At 35.3% G+C, this 22366-nt stretch overlaps 1 protein-coding gene and 1 non-coding gene across 2 annotated transcripts; both read left to right on the plus strand.

Annotated features, from left to right (window-relative positions):
• Nucleotides 1–828: 828 nt before the first annotated feature.
• Nucleotides 829–901, plus strand: Trnat-ugu (transfer RNA threonine (anticodon UGU)). The gene has a single exon. It is a non-coding gene; the product is annotated as a tRNA-Thr (tRNA).
• A 6308-nt stretch (nt 902–7209) lies between these two features.
• Nucleotides 7210–21472, plus strand: LOC128556484 (uncharacterized). The gene is made up of 4 exons (XM_053541792.1): nt 7210–7405; nt 11651–11732; nt 12982–13121; nt 18133–21472. Exons 1-4 carry the CDS (start codon nt 7345–7347, stop codon nt 18300–18302), a joined length of 453 nt encoding a protein of 150 aa, XP_053397767.1. The 5' UTR covers nt 7210–7344; the 3' UTR covers nt 18303–21472.
• The last annotated feature ends 894 nt before the right edge of the window (nt 21473–22366 follow it).

Below are 22366 nucleotides of genomic sequence, written 5' to 3' on the forward strand. Positions count from 1 at the left end.
TATGTTTTCAACATCCTGTAGAAAACGTGATCTTATCAAAGAAAACAATCTGACTAGATTTAAACTGGAATTACAGAAATAACCCTATAAAAATATAACATATTTAAACTAAATAAAATCCTTGGCCAGTAAGAGTAGGCGAAACAAAACGAGATCTACTTTATTTCAAAGGCAGAAAAAGTTTATTTTTGAATAACTAGCCGATTAAAAAAAGACGCAATAAAATCGCTTTTGCAAAATATAAACCCAAAGAGACGCTTTCTAAATGAAATTTGTTTCTATTTTGTGTAATTGCGCAATGGTAAACCAGATCTTCCCGTCTCAGTATGTTGAGCATAACAAACATGCCGCTGACTACCTTCTACAAAAAGCTAACCTTGTATAAATTTTACGTAAAACGTTTTTTGGTGCTTGTATTCACGACCTACTATGTCATGTGACTAAGTTAAAAATCAGATTGCTTTATGTATTCCTTTCACAGACAACACATACCATATTTTACATTATTCATCACTAACCAGTTTGCTTACGCACTAACCTGTTACTTACTAGTTACATGACAATGATATTGTTGTCTTTTATTTACCTAACCTGACGTCACCAACACGCATGTGCACTTTGAAATATACATTTCGCAGTAGCACACGCCATTTTGTGTTACAGTCATTTATCTGACCCTTCCTATTTTTTGGTGCCTTTGCAGGCTAGAGCCATTATCCTATCAAAGGTTTAACCCATGTCAGAAGGAAACTGTAACAATGGTGGCCAGTGTGGAGGTTTATGTCACGGTAAGGACTTGGTAACATTAGGGGAGAGGATGTGTCAGGCAGCCGGTTAGCTTAGTCGGTAGAGCACTCGCCTTGTAAGTGAGAGGTCCCGGGTTCGAGCCCCGGACTGACTGCACATTTTTCTCATCCTGTGACATTTTTTCAAGTGAAACAACTGACCTTGGTTGCACAACTCATGTCGAGCATGAGATCAAGTTAACTTATCCTACTCCTTTCAAGGATCCTTATAGGAGGATACCACCTGTGATGTATGAAGAGGTGCGTGAACACCTGAAAGAGATGCTTGATACTGGTGCGATACGGGAGTTCCATAGTCCTTTCTCTTCAAATATCGTTCTTGTTCGCAAGAAGGACAATTTTCTCCGCTTCTGTATCGAATTTCGCCGCTTGAATGGACACACGGTACAGGATGCGTCTTCACTTCCTCGCATTGATGAGACGATAGATTGCCTCGTTAGTTCCAAGTATTTTAGTAAATTTGACCTTCTTTCAGGTTATTGGCAAGTCGCCATGAAAGAATCAGACACGCCAAAGACTGATTTTTCATGTGGGTCACTTGGATTCTTTGAATGTAACAGGATGGCGTTTGGTCTTACCAACGCCCCTGCTACATTCCAACGACTCATGGAGCGTTGCATGGGTGAACTTCATCTTAAGGAGTGCCTTATATATCTGGACGATATCCTCATTTTTTTCTGATTCATTGGACTCTCATTTCTTACATCTCGAATCTGTTTTTCAACGATTAGAACAGGCCAATCTCAAACTGAAGGGTTCTAAGTGTGACTTCTTTCAGACTAGAGTCCAGTATATAGGACACATTGTTAGTGACCGGGGTGTAGAAACTGATCCGGACAAAGTCAAAGATGTGAAGATGTGGCCTACCAACCCAGATGATGTCCGTAAAGTCTTAGGCTTAGCCGGACACTATCGTCGGTTTATTAAGGAATTTTCAAGCATTGCTAAGCCTTTGAACGATTTACTAGTAGGCCGTCAGACTAACAAAAAAGGCTAAGAAGTCAAAGACAAAAGAAACTTCCTGGGCTTTGGGACCGCAGCAACAGGAGTCTTTTGACACTTTAAAGGAGAAACTAATCTCTTCGCCTGTTTTGGCTTATGCCGATTACTCAAAGCCATTTATACTCCACATTGACGCCAGGTATAGTGGTTTGGGAGCAGTTTTACTTCAACAGCAGAACGGCCAAGAACGTGTAATATCTTATGCTAGCCGTGGACTTCGCAACAGTGAGCGTTATTATCCAGCTCACAAATTTTTGGCTTTGAAGTGGGCTGTATGTACCAAGTTCCATGATTATCTTTATGAAAATCACACAATTGTCCGGACAGATAACAATCCGCTCACTTACGCATTAACTACTGCCAAATTGGATGCTCTTTGTCATCGTTGGCTAGCAGCACACTCCACCTATGATTTGAAACTTCAATACAAGTCCGGAAAGGTAGACTCCGATGCTGATGCCCTTTCTAGACTGCATCCTCAACAGTAGAAGTTTCTTTCGACTGATATGATCAAAGCTCTCTTACAAGCTCATTCTGTCAGTGATACTGCTGCTGTAGAATGTGTAGCAATGTTTCCTCAAGTTGTTGACAGCAACTCTAGGGATGAGATACCTATAGGAACAGGAGCATCTTCTATTAACTGGAAAGATGAACAGGCCAGTGATCCAGTTATTCGTCAGTTATTTCTTTGGTGGAGGCAGGCCATAGATTAACTGACCGACAGCGAACACGCGAGTCAGAACCGGTTAGGAAATATCTCCTTGAATGGAATTCCTTGTACCTAAAGGATGGGATTTTGTATCGCAAATCGTCAATGCATGGCTCGCCAGTCGCCCAACTAGCCTTACCTTCAGTTTATCACAATATGGTATTTACAGCTCTCCATGACGAAGCCGGACATCAGGGAAGAGATCGTACTACTTCACTGATCAAGTCTAGATTCTTCTGGCCACAGATCGAGCAGTTTATCGGGCACAGGGTTCGAAACTGTCCACGATGTACTGTAAATCTAGAAATGTTCGCGGATACTATATTTCGCGTTTTTCAAAACGAGGACATTTTCGCGGATACAAACCTTCGCGGAATCATATCCATCGCGAATCCGGTGAAAATTACGTCGCAAGTGAACATATCTAGTATAATAAGGTAAGTATCACTGCATAATTGCATTTTAAAACGTTCAGTTTTATACTGTTTTAAAAATGCACCCTAACCCTTTTCATCCATATCAACGGATATTCACACCCCCAATTATGGACAGTCAGTAAATTGCTTTTATTACACTGTCATTTGTTTGCCATTTAAATAGGCGATTAATCCATACTTAGCAGAATATATCATATTGGCTGTCGACTGTAAATTACATGTATATGTCGTTCGATAGATGCATATGCTTTTGTTTATATCCCCTATTTGCCTGACGGATCGATATTGAAAATGCTGTTGCTTCATAAATAAGTAACGTGTCAATCAATTGAAATAATATGGATTTGTGCACTCATGTAATACAATTATGGTACTAGAATATGAATTATTAATATCGAGATATGTGTAAGCACAGAACCATTTTATAGCCATCTATTTAAGCTGAAGCTAAAATCTTTGTTAGATCAGAGTTTTTCGAGGCTTTTTAATTTCATGGAAATATACTACCCGCGAAAGGCGCTAATTTAAAAAGCGCGAAAACAATTCTAGGTTTACAGTATACACAGGAAGACACCAGATCGAACTGCAGCTAGACTTGAACCAGTTGATTTTTCATACCCTATGGAGCTTGTATGTATGGATTTTTTTGTCCTTAGAAATGTCTACTGGTGGTTATGAAAACATTCTTGTAATAACCGACCATTTTACACGCTTCGCTCAAGTTCTACCAGCACGCAATCAGACTGCGCAAACCACTGCCAAGCTCCTTTTTTAGAATTTTGTATGTCACTACGGCTTTCCTAGTCGATTACATAGTGATCAAAGCAGGAATTTTGAAAGTGCCGTAATCAAGGAGCTATGTAAGTTGGCTCATATTGACAAATATAGGAAAACTCCCTATCATCCGAGACTAGAAGTCTCATGTTCCTTCAATGGTGCATGCTTACAATTCAACCAGGCACGATACAACTGGATTTACTCCCCATTTCCTAATGTTTGGGAGACATCCCCGATAAGCAATAGACGCCTTTCTCGGCATTGAGCCTGACAAGGATCCCTTCCCTCTAATTAGGAGAAATTTAGTTATGTTTCTAACCTCAGAAAACGAATCAGTTTCGCTTACAAGATTGTAAGTAGGGAAGCCAGGAAACAAAGCCAACGCCACAAGAAGCGGTATGACCTCCGGGTTAGGAAAGTTAAGTTGGAGCCTAACGATCGGGTTCTGGTTAGGAATGTCAGAGTGCGATGTAAGCAGAAGCTTGCCGATAAACGGGAAAAGGATGTCTATATTTTAGTGGACCAGCCTAACACTGATGTTCCAATTTATCGTGTCAAGCGGGAACATGACAGAGGTGTTCCTAGGCTCCCTCACCAGAACCTTCTGTTGCCTTTTATGGCAGTTCCTATCCAGAAGCCCGGATCTGCGCTAGAAGCTTCGGATCGTTTTGTTTCTCTCTCAGATAGTAGTCCTTCTGTAGTTGCAGATGATAAAGTAGTTGATCCTACTGTATCTCAGATTGATAACTCACATGTTTCTGTTGTAGATATCCCCAATCATGGTGCAAAACCGAGTACAGCATCCAATACAGAGAAGTATGTAATTCCAGCACGATGCAACAGATCAACTTTGAATCCAATGGCACAACCGTTTTTCCCAAGAAGAGATGCGAACTGACCAGTGGCTATGCGATAAAAGACAGTGGATTTTCTCAGATGTGTGTATTGTTTTATTTACAAGTTTACATATTTTGATACTTTTGTTTTGATGTGTAACAACATCTATTCCCTGAACATTTATAATAGATAACGTTTTTTCGCGTGACATTATCTATTATACTTTTATGCCTAACAGCTAATCTTTCATATAGCAAAACTGTAATTGTTTTGTTTCTAAGCATAGCTATATAAAGCACTGTTGCTTTTATTTTCATATTAAGTAATACCGACGTTTGATTAGCAGGGTAGGTTATAGTAGAGCTATGATTAGTTCGTAGGCGTAGTTTTGTATTTTTCTACGCAGCATTTTGAACTTTATGGTATAATTACTTAACAGTTTATGCTGTATTTGTTTTGTATGTATAAACTGAAAACTGAAACTGTTTTATTTGATTAAACGCCTATTTTTACGGAGAACATATTCAATGGCGTTTTACAAATACATAAAAATACGACAAAAAAAAATTAAGATATTTAATGACATATAACATAAATGAGCATAAATATCATTGTGAATAAACTATTTAGTAAGCATTTAAAAAAGATCAGACATCAGATAAGATTAATAAAATATTAGAACATTAAGATACGGTAAGACAGCTGTTTGTTATCAAGGTAAGAATTCGAATGTATTTACACAATAAAATCATCCAGTTCACGTTACTTCAATCTCTTAAAAATATACAGTCACAGTTTCTAAAAGAGTGCATAGTAATTTCCAAAATAATGAGTTTTCAACTTCTTTTTGAAAACATCTATTGTGTCTGAGTTTCTTATTTCGAGAGGCAATTCATTCCAGAGTTTAGGTCCAACAGTACCCAAACTTCTGTCGCTGAACGTTTTGCGCTTGTGAAAGGAACAACGAAACACCCAGTAACGGAATTTGAAGAACGCAAGTTCCTTGTCTGTGTTTGTTTTACGAGAAGTTCAGAAAGATATTCTGGAGAGTTTCCAACTGAACAATTATACATGTAGGTGAGCATTTTGAATGTTTTTCTGGCTTTGATTGGTAGCCAGTGAAGTTCATACAGTATACTCTGCTGGGTTTTATTTAGTAAGTCCTGTGGGGAGGAGGATGTCGCAGGGTCGGTTCCCTTACTTATTTATTTATGTATTTATAGTATCGTGATGTCCTGTATTGTCCTCCGTGGTCACTTCTGTTTTGTTTTGTTTGTCATATATATATATATACATAGTCACATAAACACATACATTATACACTATTCAACACTACATCCATTCACGTTACACCTTTCACAGACAACACATACCATATTTTACAATTTATATATATTAAACATCCATCCATCCATCCATCACTAACCAGTTGCTTACGCACTAACCTGTTACTTACTAGTTACATGACAATGATATTTTTGTCTTTTATTTACCTTACCTGACGTCAACAACACGCATGTGCACTTTGAAATATACATTTCGCAGTGACACACGCCATTTTTGTGTTGCAGCCATTTATTTGACTCTTCCTATTTTCTGGTGCCTTTGCAGGCTAGAGCCATTATCCTACCAAGGGTTTAACCCATGTCAGAAGGAAACTGTAACACAACACTGATTGAAAGGACAAAAGCTTTAATGGTATGTGCCCGTCAGTATATTTAGGGCGCCATATTTAGCAAGTATATTGGTATGCTAATATAATTATTATAAGTATGTCTAATAAATGTAAAAAGTAATTTAAATACTAATTTTTTTAAATTTATAGAAAGAGCTGTGTACAGTCATATTACAGGTACATACTGCATGTTACATTAACAGGTGTGGTTTTCAGGAACAATCGATTTTGAGTCTACCGGGTAGAGAAGGGTTTCTGGTGTTCCTTTCACTTATGTGTAATATACTAAAGCAATTTTCATGAAAGATTTCTTTCTCGTTGATATTCAGCTGTAGAAAGGAACCATTTCAAATGATTTTCACCCCGCAATACAACCTTTTTGGAGTAGATCTGAAGGATTTGGCCGAAACAAAAGTTTGGTTGATTTGAGTAAGAATGTAGTTGTTAACATCAGCTGTTTCAGTCAAGGTCAAGGTTTTCAAGGGCAAACAGATTGAAACATAACTTATTTTCTAACTACACTGCACCGACCATATTTTTTAAAGATATATATTTTTTTATTATACTATAAATCAAGAGGCCTTGAGTTCGATCACCAGCGTGAGGCAAATATGTTTCGTGACAGATGGACAGGACAATGCATCTAGAAAGTCATTTCTCTTTCATCTCTGATACATGTTTGGAAGTTGTCAGGTATTTTCAAAACCAAATCAGTACTGTTTGAGAATCCAGCTGACATGCCACCGTTACATAACTGCAATACAGTTAAAATCACATAATACAAACACATTGAACAAGTCAAAGCTTTAATATCTTATATAACTATTAAATATCAAGTATCTGAATGTGTTCATTGTAAACCATTGATACAAAGCCGAAAAATACCAGCTATAAAGACAATACAAAACAAAGCATAAGCATCTGATTACATACAAACTGATCGAAGTAAAGACTAGGTGTTTAACGAAAGAACAATCTCCATATCCTTTTAATAATTTTCAAAAGATATTCGGCAGCTCAGTGCATTAAATCGAAATGCAAAATCTTTTTAAAGTTGTTAAAGGCATACTAGTATTTCATTAGTGAAGTCAAAATTGAATAATGGATGCTACAGTACAAGTAATATTATACTGCGTGATTGTGATATCAATCTTCAGTTCTGGTAAATTTACTTTGTTTTGAGTTAAAGAATTTTAACTGAAGCTTGATATTACCAAGCTAAAGTGTAACATAATTGTTTTTTTCATTACATTATAACAATTAAATAAGCGAATCAATGTTTTTAATAATTCTTTCGTGATGTAGCCCGCCTGCTTAGCTCAGTAGGTAGAGCGTCGGTCTACGGATCGCGGGGTCGTGAGTTCGATCCTCGGGCGGGGCGTATGTTCTCCGTGACTGTTTGATAAACGACATTGTGTCTGAAATCATTAGTCCTCCACCTCTGATTCATGTGGGGAAGTTGGCAGTTACTTGCGGAGAACAGGTTTGTACTGGTACAGAATCCAGGAACACTGGTTAGGTTAACTGCCCGCCGTTACATGACTGAAATACTGTTGAAAAACGGCGTTAAACCCAAAACAAACAAACAAACAAATCTTTCGTGATGTCTTACAAAATCTTCAGACAATTAGTTTCTTTGTGAAAAATAATTCAATTGAAGATTGTAATCATGTGTGTGCAGTTGATATGCATTTTGAAAGGGGTTCTCAAACACAGGTCAAAAGACAGTTTTTCGTTATGTTTTGTTCTGTTATCTGTTACTTGCATTTAATTCACTGTGTATTAGGTAATAAGTTTCAAATCTTTTTATAATGTCATTTTCTCTCAGCTTTGTAACTACGGTACTTGCAACAGACAATGAAACGATGTCTTTATGTCAGGCGGTATGTTATCTAACATATCGCTTTTTTCATACCGTTTGTCACCCAGTACGTAGGTTTACAAAGTTTATCAAATAATGTATTCAAGTCGTCTACAAGTGGGAGGTTCTGGTTACTAATAAACTGTATATCTTGCAAAAATATTATGTCAATAAGTTTGTAACACTAGTCACTTTCAGAGTACTCACCTTTTATGGAATTTTTAGATAAATTATTTTTTCGCCGAAATAAGTTAGTCCCTTTATACCTGACACTTTCAAGCGAACAAAAATATAGCGAAGCCATTCTACCTTATTGACATTTCGTATCCCCCTCCCCCGTCAATCAGGAAGTCAATGGCGCAGTGGTTAGCATGTTGGACTACAACGCCAGCGGTTCGATTCCCGGTTGTGGCTGATATCCTGACTAGTGTTCAGTGCTGGGTGATTTACTTTAATAGGTGCTGTTTTCAGCAGTATTGGTCTAGACTGGATGCCGGGGAAGTAAATATGACGCCTGTCGTCGGCTTGACTGGAAATAAAATCTGGAAATTATACATTCCAGATGGAGACTTTCGACGGCTACCCACGTTAAACAAGAAATTTTACCTTTATTTTAAGCGCCCCTTGGGGCGTTACTTTTTGCACCAAGGGTGCGTTTATTTCTGTACCAAAATACAAAAATCAAAAATTTTGAAAAGGAACTATGTTGTTTTCTACTGCCTAAAAAGCAGTGCGAAACACGGTCATCTTTAAGAATATACCAAGCAAATGCTATTTTGTAAACATTGCTATTACACCTCTACTACCTTAAAAGCATTTAATGTCGAAGAAAAAACATAAAAACAAATATTGAAGCGATTTCCTTTCAGAGGCGAAAAAGGGAAAGAACAACGTAAGCCAATTAGCTTTGTGTCAAATTCCCTTATTACAGTTATTGTATATTAAAACAAATAAAATATGTTTAAACCAAAGGCATAAATATTGCTCTCATTTATTTTTGGTTAAACAAAACAATATTGTTTTCACGTACTCCATTTAAAAAAAGAAAGCAGTAAACTTCTGAAAAATGAATTATGCTTTTATTTTATAGCATTATGTTACGAAAAACAATGAGGCTCCAGTTGAACACAGTGAACTGTTTCCTAAATTATTAACTCACGATTTTATCAAGTTTGGAGCAGTAAAACTAATCGCTTAAACTTGCATGTTTTAGCTTAGCGTGATTCAAATGTAGTTTACACTGGCCATAATGAGATGATGTGCAGAACGCACCATTCAGTGCCAAGAACGTAAGGTGAATATAAGACATATCCGCTATATACGAACTTCTCACAAGTAATTTGTGGGGCGGTTTGGGTGGCATGCAGGGTTTTTTTCTTAAAAACCAAACAATTGTTGAGTTCTCCTATATCCTATTGTTCGTGTTTCTTTAGCGGAATAGGTACCAAAACATCAAACATGAACTAAATTATTTTTGGTTCTTGTAACCTGTATAAATATTAAGTTATGCTCAACCCGGTGCTAGAGTGTGTGGACGGCAGCATGTGTTTCCACTAACGCTAACGAACAGGCTCAAATAAACGTTTTAGTCCTGTTTGGTGAACTGTTGAGCTTCCATTTTAAAGCTGGCGAACATAAAATCTTTTATAAAAAGATCAGCAACTGCTGATATTGTCAACACAATATTATTTCATTCGCAATTCAAATAGTTCCGTTATGTATAGCAGTTTTATCATGGATTTGTTTAAACTTATCTGTTTCAACCATTTTATAATCAGGATTTCTTTTAAAGGAAAAAAATGAAATTAAAAACTAGGGATGTCAACGAATGCCAAAACTGGTATCCGAATATTCGGTCAACCATTTGAACAAATATCCGGATATTCGCTCCCGCACATAACCTCTTTTTTCTGATGCCTAAACGTATTTATATAAGGGCTTATGATGTTTTTCTATTACCAGTCGTACTTGCAATATATTAGCGGTCGTCATTTTGAAATGGAAGAAAGGTAACTCTTTTTCTTCTTTCGGTTTAGTTTTATTATGCAAAATGGAAAGATACGAATCGTGTTTTTCAGTTATATGTAATTATATTATAGATAAGGCTGGGTTCAGAATAGGCTTAATATAATTGCAAACTCATGAAAAGACGGATTTGTTTCTTTAATTTAAAAAACACAGTAATGTAACGACGTAGAAAGTTTGTTTCGTTTATTACACAAAGAGCATAATAGATATGGTGAATAAAAACTTTTTTTCACGCTGCAAACTAGCAACTAAAGTCATAACAACAATGCAGAATTCAAATATCAATAGATTGTCTTTAGCAACGAGGTTTTTAAATTGATTGGATATATGTTTTTTTAAATTTTCCCAATTACAATGTCATTTAATCAAATTCAGTCGTAACTGAGAGTCTATAATGTTCACACAAGGCCGAGAGTTTGCACTTACACAGATATAATGTCCTTAGACACTTTGTTCTTTTTTTTTTGTTCAGAAAAATAATGTTATCCACGAGGTCACTGGACAGTCTGTTTCTCAACTTATTTATCGGATATTCGTTCCGACGGACCTGATGTTGCGGGCAAACCTAGAACCTTTTTTGGAATGAGAGCAATCAAAGGAAATCTTTGTTCATTATTTCTCCATCACTCTAGAGTATCAATGTCCTTATATATTTTTTCCGACAGATAGCACATAATTTCGTCACTACTATCGTCTTTCCCTGGTGATTCAATACACAGAAAATCAAGTTTGCGCCGTTTTGGTGTTGGTTCACTGTCACTTTCACGCGAGAGTCGTAACGACATTTCGTCGATTTTACTTTCGAACATTTCATGAGTTGCCTTGCGTTGTTCACGTGTCAGAAATCCGAGCCGTTTATACTTAGGATCAAAAGGTGATGCCGACATAGGCACCGTTGAAGCAGTGTCCACAGAGTCAGGCTTAGAATGCCTGATGAACTCACGGCTTATAGTGTCCTTCACCTTCGCGATTAGTCCACTATCATTTTAATAAAAACAGATGTTTATAAAGGCGTTGATAATTACATATTCAGCCTTTCTGTACTTTGATTTCTATTTTACTGTCACAGCAGAGTTTGTTATGTCGCGTGGCGGCCGTAAAAGTTCTCCCCGTACATTCAGTCAGAACTGTTTCATTTCGATCTTTTCAGATTGTTCAGCACAACATTTACGTTCTGTTAGTGGCACTGTTTAGTTGTCCACCTTAAACATTTCGACCTGGTTGATTTAAAAACTCCATTTCTCATAGCATAGCTTTGGGTATTGTCTAATCACCCCTTGGATATGGTGCCTGTATTTTATTTTCCTCTTTTGGCAGTTTCTGTGATATACAGGCTCTATTACCTAAGACCCGCTATCTTTAGTTCTTGTTTAGCACAAGCACATTATTTTAACCACACGCCGCTTTTCATCGCATTGCATAAATTATGTCGGTATGACTTAAACCTAACAAATCAAACAAACACATTATGTTTAAATTGATAAGGCACTTTACATGTTAACTATATCTGTTTTGCAGATGTACATGGAGTGGACTATTGCTATGGCTCTTACTACTGTGAAGACGGATACCATTGTTGTGACAATAATACCCAATGTTGGTAAATAGTTTAGATTTGAAGAAAACTTGATTCCCAATATCGATAGACAGGAAAGAGCCGCTATAATTTTATAATGTTATATTGATCGGTCGGTAAAAAACGATAATTTGTATATGCTTTTTGGATTTTTATGCCTCCGCCACTAGAAATGGGGGTTAAGATTACAGTGTTACCTTTTTTTCCGTGTGTGTGTGTGTGTGTGGGTGTGTGGTGTGTGTGGGTGTGTGTGTGTGGTATAGGTCAAACTGAGAAGTCAAAGCTTTTAGGTCATTTTTTTGTCAACGCTGTAACTTTTTCATGCAGGCATTGATATTCAAACATTCACCATATAACAAGATGTTCGAAACTTAAAGGTCGAGGTCACATTTAGATCTATGGTCAAAGATTTTAGATATTTTTCTTGTCCTCTATGTTACTTATGATGCATGCATGAATATTTAAATACCTTGGCTAAAAATGCACCATAACAATACAATATGTCCCGTTTAAGACACATTCTCCAACCTGAAAGGTTAAAGTGAAAATTAAAAGTGAAGTGAAAAAAAAAAACAACACATTTTCGTGTCTGGTCTATATTTTCTGCATGAATGGATGGATACTCAAGTCACAAACGTTTAACAGAACAAGACACTGTGTAGTGCGCAGGACCTTTATTAGAAGTCAAACATTTTACGTCTATAACTTTTGTCTGCATTGATTATTATTCATACAACTTGGCACAAACATTCACAATTATACGATTATATGAGTTGAGTGTAAGATTTAAATCACTGTCGCAAAATACAAAATGACATTCGGCCACAACAGTTAAGCTAAATATACAATAGGCTTATATCTATGGTAAAATTTCTATTCCAACTTTTGTGTATACATCTCATATCGAAAGCAGCTATGCCGTATGGACATAATTCAGTTCATCAACTAAATTAGTTTTTAGATTTTTTTGTACACTGTAAAGACTAATGATAACAACGTTGATAAAAATCCCTATCACATGAGGGTGACTATATAAGTATTATTTAATTTGCAAGATTTGCTTTTTGGCAAATTTTCTTCCGTATCTCGTATCGGTTTGCTCTCAACCAAAAGCTAAATTAGTATCAATCATTTCATAGCTAAATCAGCTTCTGTAGATCTTAAAAGAAAACGCTGTAACTTGTTCAGTTCGGATCCGGTAACCCTTAACGTATATAGTAATAACCCACAACCCACAATGATCTTTATATTTCTTTCTTTGTTCATATTTTAGCTCTGACACATTTACTGGTGCAATCGTTGGTATAGTGATCGGATGTATCGCTTTGATCAGCTGTTGTGTTTCTGTGATATGCTGTGTAAGGAAGCATCGTCAGCAACCTGGCCAAACCGCCCAGCCAGCACAGCAACCTGGTATTTGAACATTTGTCACTCTTATTTTTCCAGTAGGGCAATAGATTCAAAACACAGTCGAAGTCAATTAATATGTAATAAGTCATTCTTAATTAGGATGACGCAGTTAAGGTTTATTTGCAAAGGTTTGGTAAACAACCTTAAATGGAATAAGTCCGACTATGTAGAAAAGCGCCATTTGCATTTAAATTTTCATGACTGCTCCAATGTTGACGACACGCCTTACCAGATTTACGCTTCTTGTCATAGTTGTTGAATGGTGGGGGAGGGGATACAGTATCACTTTGTTGACATAATGACGTAATACAAGCCGAGTTTATAAATCGAAGTGATGACATGTCAAGTTTATAAATAGACAATATCAGAACAGAACATATCTTTATTTTTACCCAGGTATCACGCAGAATACAATATGGGGTATAACAAAGAAACATTTGCAAGTTCAGGATTTAAATTTTCCACTACAAGAGAGTGACTAAAAAGAAAAATGTTATTGCTACATATATACTGTGTACTATAACAAACCGGAGCGTTGATTACTATGTACTGACTGTATATGGTACAAGGGGGAGAGACAGCTATTACAGAGAGTGAGTCTCAGCTACGCTCTTTGATTTTGACCTTATAACTCGAGAATAGTTCCTTTATTAAGTTAGCAATAGTCATTCTGAAAATAAGACGCTATATAAACATTGTATAAGCGGCGCTTACACAAAATAAATACGCTCCATTCATAAAATATCGTAGTACACACACATTTTTTAAAATAGTTTCATTGATGTAGAGTGTATAAAATTTATTTATCATCAAGTAGGTTTCATAATTGTACACAGGCTGAAAATAGGACCAAATCCTAGCACTAGAAAGTTGTTATTACTTGCAAAATCTGGGTAGAAAAAGAAACTTTCTTTATAATAAATATAATTATGGAAAGGAAGAAAGAACAAATATCTTCCGAGTTAACAAGGTCAAGTTCCCGCTGTGATTGTCTAGCGACATAAATTTCAAGTACATATATACTGGTATTAGTGCTATACAAAGTAAGATGATTTTTTCAGAATTTACACATTTGTAGTGGTATAAGTGATATACAATTAATTGAATTTTTCCATAATTATTTAAAGTTAAAAATTGTTCTCTTTGAAGAGAGAAAAAATCGCATTGAAGCAAGTAATGTGACTCAGAACCGACTTGCTTCGTCTAGAATCGCTTCGTAACGAAGACGTTCAACCGGGAGTTTGAAGTTGGCCGTTCTGTATTTGAACAAGATTAGAGAATCGTTGTTATCTGATATCTTAAAGTAATTCTCGAAAGTATAGGTGTCTTTAAATCTATTATACGTTCTACCTTTATTAGATTCGCGAAGCTGTGCAAACAAGGTCTGTGTGTATTGATCAATCAGCGTTTGTTTTACTTGTTTATGGATTGATTTACTGATTATGCTTTCCTGATTCTGCCATAGGTCTGGTCTACCGACTGAGTTTAAGATGCTTTTTACATGAGATACCCATTTAAAATCTCTGTTTGGTTCTTTTATCATATATTGATACAATTGAAAAGATAATTTCGAAACTTTTCCAGTGATTAAACGATTTTAAAACGAAATCATACGCGTTTTAACTATTACGGAAATAGGATATCTCCCGAGTTCGCCCATCAGCATGTACAAGGGGGTTGATTTTCGCGCCTTCGTGATTTTTTTGCAGAAACTCGTTATGTACTTTTTCAAAAAGATCTAAATTTTCATAACCAAATATTTCCGATCCATAAGTAAGTATAGGGAGAACTGTGTGATCAAACAACTTTATAACTAAATCGATAGGTAGATCTGAATTATTACACTTTGTGAATAATAAATACATTGCTTTATTAGCCTGTGCGACGATGTGTTTTCTGGCTTTTAAGAAAGAACCACTGCTTGAAAAAGTTACTCCTAGATAATGATAGTTATCTGTTATCTCTATATCATTATTACCTAGCTTAAAGTTAAAATTTCTAAGCTGACGTGCTCCAAAGACTACAACCTTTGTTTTGTTTAAGTTAACTTGTAAGTGCCAAGTATTACAGTATGTATTGAAGCAATCTAAGCATTTTTGTAAGTCCGTGGGTGTCATATGCGTAAAGTAAAACCAGCAGCTTAAGTCATAGTGTACAATCTTGTGAGTCCTGTAATTCTACTCCCAACAGTTATTCATTAAATATGATTGCAAATCATTCAAATAAATAGAGAACAGTACAGGAGATAATTTTTCTCCTTGCCGAACGCCAATTTGAGAAATAAATGGTGCCGAGACAGTACCATTATGAGCCACACATGATTTGATATTCATATACATTTTATTGACGACTCTAAAATACTTGCCATTTACAGAGTTCTGGAGTAGCTTATGCCACAAGCCAACCCTCCAGACCTTAGCAAAGGCCTGCGAAAAATCCACAAAGGCACAAAAAAATTTGTTTTTTCTTCCTAAGAATTTCGATTTTGGTACTTAAGGCAAACAGATGGTCTGACGTGGAGTAACCCCTTCGGAAGCCAGCCTGGTTTTCATCCAAAATATAATTTTGTTCTAGGTAAAATTTTAACCTTTGATTCAGAACATAAGTAAAGAGTTTTCCTAAGCAGCTTAAAATTGTTATTAGCCTATAGTTACTTGGAAGTTTAGAGCCACCCTTATTTTTAAAAAAAAATGGAATATTAGTGCCTTCTAACCTCGAACTTAGTATAAAACCTGAATCTAAGACGCAATTAAATAATTTCATATAAACTGGAATGAAAAGATCTTGTGAACTTTTTACGTATTCATTAGTAATACTATCCACTGGACCTGACGCTTTACCATTGTTGTAAGTGATTTCTATCAATGTTATTTACAAAATTCTCTTTTAAAGAGTTGTCCCATACTGGTCTAGAGCTATTTGAATAATATTTTTGGGGATATATTTCCATGGCTTTTACTTGAGTTCACATTTGTCTTATTGTCCCATGGACGCTTAAACGGTGGATTCCTATTACTATCACTGGCACTAGTACGTACTGACGCACGGTTCCTCGGACCTCGTCGTTGGGGTGAGCGCGATTCTGGCCGCCTTGATGATCCACGTGCTGCCGGAGACCTCGATGCTTAGAAATCCCCCCGAATATAAGGTTATTTCTCCTGTTGCGGGCCTTCATATCTATGGATTTATATTCAAGCAAGGCCATTCGCTGCTCGTGACACGAAACTTGTTTGTGTAGATAATGTACTTGATTTTGCAACTCTAGACATTTATCAACTTTATGACTGATTTCATGCATTTCAGAATACAGTTCAGAAAGTTTATTTTAGACCGAAAGTTTATCATAATTTTCAAAATCGTTTTGGCCACTCCTACCACCAGAGCTTATTCTATTACGCTTTTTAGAATTTCCAACCTTTTACCATTCTGAATCGCCGTCACGCCCAGGGCCACTGGAGAAGACATCATCGCCATTTTTTGATACGTTCCAATGCTTCAAATGAATTTTGTGTAGACATGTCCGGCAAAACGCTTACCATACTGTCTTTATTATATGAAATGTCACCAGAGGGAATGTTTAAATCCAATTTGAACACTCATTTTAATCCAGTATTTTGAATATTTTAGTAAAATTTCACCACTGTCTAAAATGTCTGACCACCCTCTTGACCGGAACCGGAAAAAATTAAATGTCTAGTTTATGAATAGAATAGATGACATGTCAATCTTATGAATAGAAATCAGGACATCTCGATTTTATGACAATTTCAACAAAAGAAAAAATTGACAAAAACAACTTTTTCGAGTTAATGAATAGAAATCAGGACATGTCGACTTTATGAATAGAAATAAGGGCATGTCGAATTTATGAAAAGTGAGTATGTTGTGCAATGTTCATTTTTAAATGGAAAAGAAATGGTCAAAACAAACATTGTCAACTTTATGAACGAAAACTTGAACACTTTGTCTAGCCGCTAATTCCTAAATAAAACCAAATTTGCGGTTTAACAGTATTGAATGACAGCCTTGTTTAGAATTTTTAAGCGCGTGTATTTGTTTGTATAGCGGCTTCACACAATTATACATACGGTCCTCTGAAATAATGACCAATGTGGTCAAAACTAGTTAAAATGAGTGAATCAGGGATTCCTCTTCTTTTGCTTCTTTTGCAAATAAGTTAAAATGAGTAAAATAGAGGTTCCTCCTCAATGGGAGGAGGTAAAATGTAAAATGACTAAATTAGGGATTCCTCCCTAGAACATTAGTAAAAACGAGTAGATTAGAGGTTCCTCCTCCCTGGGATGAGGTTAAATGAGTGAATCAGGGATTCGTTTCTTCTCCCTAGAAAATGAGTAAACATAACATTCCTCCTCTTTGGAAACTGAGTTAAAAGTATTTATTCTCCACAGAAATAGGTTGAAACTGGTACAAGAGTGTTTTCTCTTCTTATGAAACGAAACAGAGTAGACAATGAATATTGTATTATGACTACCTTATACATGTTCTGATTTTTATTCATAAACCCGGCATGTTATCTTTTCTATTCATAAACCCGACATTTCATCTTATCTATTCATAAACACGACTTGTCATCTTTTCTGTTCATAAAATTGACATGCCATCTTTTCTATTAATAAACTCGACATGTATTACGTCATTATGTCAAAAAAGTGATGCTGTATGCCCCCATTCATCACATAGTTTTAGCCATACTAGTATATTTAAATAATTAGATAAAGTGTAAGGAAGCACAGAGGGGAAATCGGGTTTATATTTTAATTTCTTTAAAAAAATTCCGATTATATTTTACTATCTCGTTCGTCTGACAGGATTTAGTTTTAAAATGTTACGTAAAAACAAGAACGAGATTAAAATTTAAACTTTAGGTATGTCATTGAAAATAATTCTTGGTACTATATAATGGCATGAGTGAACGGACGTTGTTCAAACTGCTTCTGAAATTACCACACCTGAAAAAGTCAAGTTTCTTTGTAATGTTATTCTATAAACTTAGGTGTTGCGATGATCGCAACTGGACAGCCACAAGATCAACCGGGATACGGTCAACCGATGTATGGGCAACCTATGTATGGACATCAACCATACGGTCAACAGCAATATGATGGCAGTAACAAAGCAGAAACAAACAACCCAGCATATCCACCGCCGCTGCCAAATTATTAGTGCAAAAAAGAAGTGTTTGTGCGCAAATTGTGAAACGTTTGTTTGTTTGTTTGTTTTGGGTTTAACGCCGTTTTTCAACAGTATTTCAGTCATATAACGGCGGGCAGTTAACCTAACCAGTGTTCCTGGATTCTGTACCAGTACAAACCTGTTCTCCGCAAGTAACTGCCAACTTATACTATGTACTTTTTACCATTATTTTTAAGCACTTCGCATATAATCTAGCTTTTTATTATCAGATAGATACAGTTGAATATCAACGGCATATAAACTGTTACTGAAATAATAAGAAAAGTCTCAGTATCGTGTTTTTACCCTTACTTTGCCATACAGAAGTGGCTCTCTAGTTTGTGCTGCACCTGAAACACACCCTAGTTAAACTTTAGACATATAAATCGTATAAAATTTGCTCTTCATAAACAGTTTTGAAAGTATATATAAACTGATATATTTTTACTTTTTGAAATCATTAAATACTTGTATTTCCGTAAGTAATGCACACATGACTCTTATTATATACACTTGTAGTTAATAGGGTTTTTAAAATTTCTTGAACTGATCTGTAAATCTTGTTTTATCTAATTCTATTTTGTTTGAAATAACCACAGTAATAATTTCATCTACGCTAAAAATAACGCAACTTTATAAACATAATCAAAAACAACGCTAGAGAGTTTAAACCGGTTAACTAGTTAATTAAGCGTATCTCTCATTCTATAACTCCTTGATATCCCAATGTCCCAGTGAACATCACGTAGTCCTTCACCTGTCCCGTCATTCACAATCAAATAGGACAGCATAGCGTCCAACCGTAAAAATACTGGACAACAAATGTGCGGTGTGTCTAAAAACAGTAAGGCCATAATTTATAATATTTTATGACCAAGAATCAACAACTAAAACTACACAAAGACTGCGAATGACAATGATATGTTTCACATTGCACTATACACTATATGTGGCTTTTGACAGCAGAAGTCTACGTTATTTTAATAGACCTCGTATATTGATTACATTCATTGAAACCTTCAACATGACTACACGCCCAACCAAATAATCCTTAAATCTTTATAATGTATGTTAATATGTAAAAAATATTAGCACCCACAGTTTTATACGGAATCAATGTAGCTTTATCTATACTGCTGTTTCTGAGAAGCACTACTTTCAAATTTTGTTTTTTTACGAAAAAGCTTCCTATCTGATATACGGTATTTCAATTATACCTACACTTAAACCATTATTGACACAATATGTTCAATCACGTACGGCAACAAGCACTGTGAATAATTGAGACAACTTTTATAAAGACCATTAAGTGTAACACTATCAAGTACAAAAATGCATACACAAATACCAGTGACACGTTAGAGGTGTCGTATGTCAACAGAAACAAGTTCTTTAATGCAATACGTTGTTTTTATGAAATAAAAATCTATTGAAAGGTTTCTTAATTGGCCTTTAGTTAATTTTGAAAACGTTTGCTGCTACCATCGGATCAAAGTGTTTAAATTATTAAAATTATTTTGGCAGATGAAAAAATCCGTATTCAGCAATATCAATGGCTTTTGTTAGTTATTATGTGTGCAAAATAGAACATTTAGAATTTTTATGAGGATATTGCAATCTATTATATCTTTTGTAAATGTGTAGTAATGTAAATATCCCGGACGACGATGGGTATTCTATAATATGTTTGATTATTTTAATAGGTAGATGTTAAACGTACACAGTTTATTAAAGACATGTACCAAATCTGCTACACTGACTTGAATATTATATTGAAAACCAAACATACCTGATTTATAATGACGATTCAAAATACGTTTTATAGGTAGGTTGTGCTGCAGTCAGTCATCGAACAAAATTACGTTTGCTAAATAACGCAACATTTTCAGCCAAGGCAAAGGCTAATGAGTTAGCACTACATTTTAGATCAAAATATAATGAAGACAGTTTTATTATTATATCTAAAAACTACAAGCTTCACAAAACTGAATAACTAGATTGGTTTTATACTTACCTACTAGAACCAGTATTAATTATGATTTTTTAGAAAAACTCAATACTCAATAAGTATGTGAAAGACCGATGCAACTCCGTCTGAATCATGCATTCAGCATTTTTCACGATAAATGTCCAAACTATTTGAGACAAAACTTTACTAAAGTGTCTGAGATACATTCGAAAATAAGATTCAATAAAAAAAATTGTAGGTCCTAAAATGTTTTCCTCTGAGTCAAAGACATTCTTCTATCAGCCAATTTCAGGTTGGAATGCTCTACAAAGCAGCCAAAAAATTATAAGAAGTAAATCAAGGTTTACATCTGCTTTAAAAGCACGTTCTTTTAAAGAAGGTACATCACAGTATTCACTAGAGGAAAGCGAAAACATCCAGTTGTTATTACTGAGGTACTTACTATAAATACACACTCTTTCGTACTTCTTTTTTGTTTATTTTGTTTATTCTTCATTCGCGTGTTAGTTTTTCATTGTTTGATTTTCTTTGTTTTTCTTTTTATTTTACAACATATAATTTAATCGGTACCGTAATGAATTTGAACGAGTCGAGAACCCCATTGGAAATAAGTGCTTTTCAAACTACTTGCATGAATTATCTTTGCTATAAGATCAACAGAATCAGAGAATATTTAAGAAGCAGGTCGAACCAAACTTGAAATAACTAGCAAATTGTCAATTTTTATCATCACTTTTATTAAAAATATTTATTTATGGTTTTTATTTATGTTATGCATTACTATGAGAATGTAAGCCACATGTTAGTTTTAGGAAATGTTTGCATAAATTTTATATATATTACAAACCGTATCTTACTTAATGTGATACTTGTATTTTTAAATTGTGTTTAACTTGTTATATGATCTTATATAGTAGTCGTAACTTGACCGCGATGGTTGACCTTAGGCTGATTATTCGTATCGTTTATTTCATTGTAGAAATAAGGGATGCTTAGGGTGGCCGTTATATTTATATGGAATGAGTTTGTGTACATCGTTTTACGTACGCACCTTTTCAAAAATAGGTTGTGTCTCATTATTCATAATGTATTATAATACAAAGGTCGGGGTCAAGTTGCGTCTGCTACATGTATACTTGAATCTATTTATTAACGCAGCGTTTTGTTTGAAACATTAAATATAAAAGCATCAGGGTTTTTTCTTTATCTAAATTACTTAAAAGGACAGGACATCTTGAAGAGCTATCATGAAGGTGAACATAATCATTTAATACGTATAATTCTAATAATTCAATAAGGTAATATATACACCTATAAATGTGTTGTTTTATTATTTCCAGATTTTAGAAATCGCACGAAAATTATTCTGAAGGGACAATCAGTGTGTTTTATCTTTTATAATAGTCATTCCTCTCCTCTCCCTCAGACTAAGATAAATCGTACAAATACTCAGTACAATCCAATACAAATAATGTTAAAATGTAAAGTCAGATATTGTATCAGTTTCAAATAATTGGAGATCATTCATTAATATAAAATCATGGTATTTCAAACTTTAAGTTTCCTGGTCGTGACAGTAGTCAATTTTCTTGTCTTAAAGTGATTAACATTCATATTTTCAGTATTATTTCGTTAGTTTACATTGTAGCAATAATAATGTAGCAAAATTGATGATCTCCTTAAAAAAATCTCTGAAACCAATGAACTTATTGCAACGAAGATTAAAACAGGTTGTATGTGTGTGTTCGGGTTTAACGTCTTTTTCAACATTTTTTCAGTCATATAAACGACGGTGTCTACTTGAAGTGAGCAAAGTGCCCAACTTTATAGTGCTGCCTCACTGGAATATCACGCCGTAGACTCGTGATATGATAAACCACCCAGTCACATCATACTGACACCGATCTGACCAGTCCTAGCACTATCCTCTTAATGCTAAGCGCCAAGCGAGGAAGGTACTAGTACCATTTTTACGTCTTTGGTATGACGCGGCCGTGGATCGAACCCACGGCATCTCGCACTCGAAGTGGACATTCTACCACTAGACTACCGAGGCGGTAAAACAGGTTGTAAGAATCGTAACACA

The sequence above is a fragment of the Mercenaria mercenaria genome, chromosome 4 (assembly GCF_021730395.1).
Source record: "Mercenaria mercenaria strain notata chromosome 4, MADL_Memer_1, whole genome shotgun sequence".
NCBI lineage: Eukaryota > Metazoa > Mollusca > Bivalvia > Venerida > Veneridae > Mercenaria > Mercenaria mercenaria.

Bases quoted from the DNA above. Each gene is read 5' to 3' on its own strand.
- LOC128556484 (XM_053541792.1), top strand. From the start codon at position 7,345: ATGGATGCTACAGTACAAGTAATATTATACTGCGTGATTGTGATATCA. The intron at 7,406-11,650 runs GTAAATTTACTT...TCTGTTTTGCAG, and splicing joins GATATCAATCTTCAGTTCTG to ATGTACATGGAGTGGACTAT. The intron at 11,733-12,981 runs GTAAATAGTTTA...TTCATATTTTAG, and splicing joins GACAATAATACCCAATGTTG to CTCTGACACATTTACTGGTG.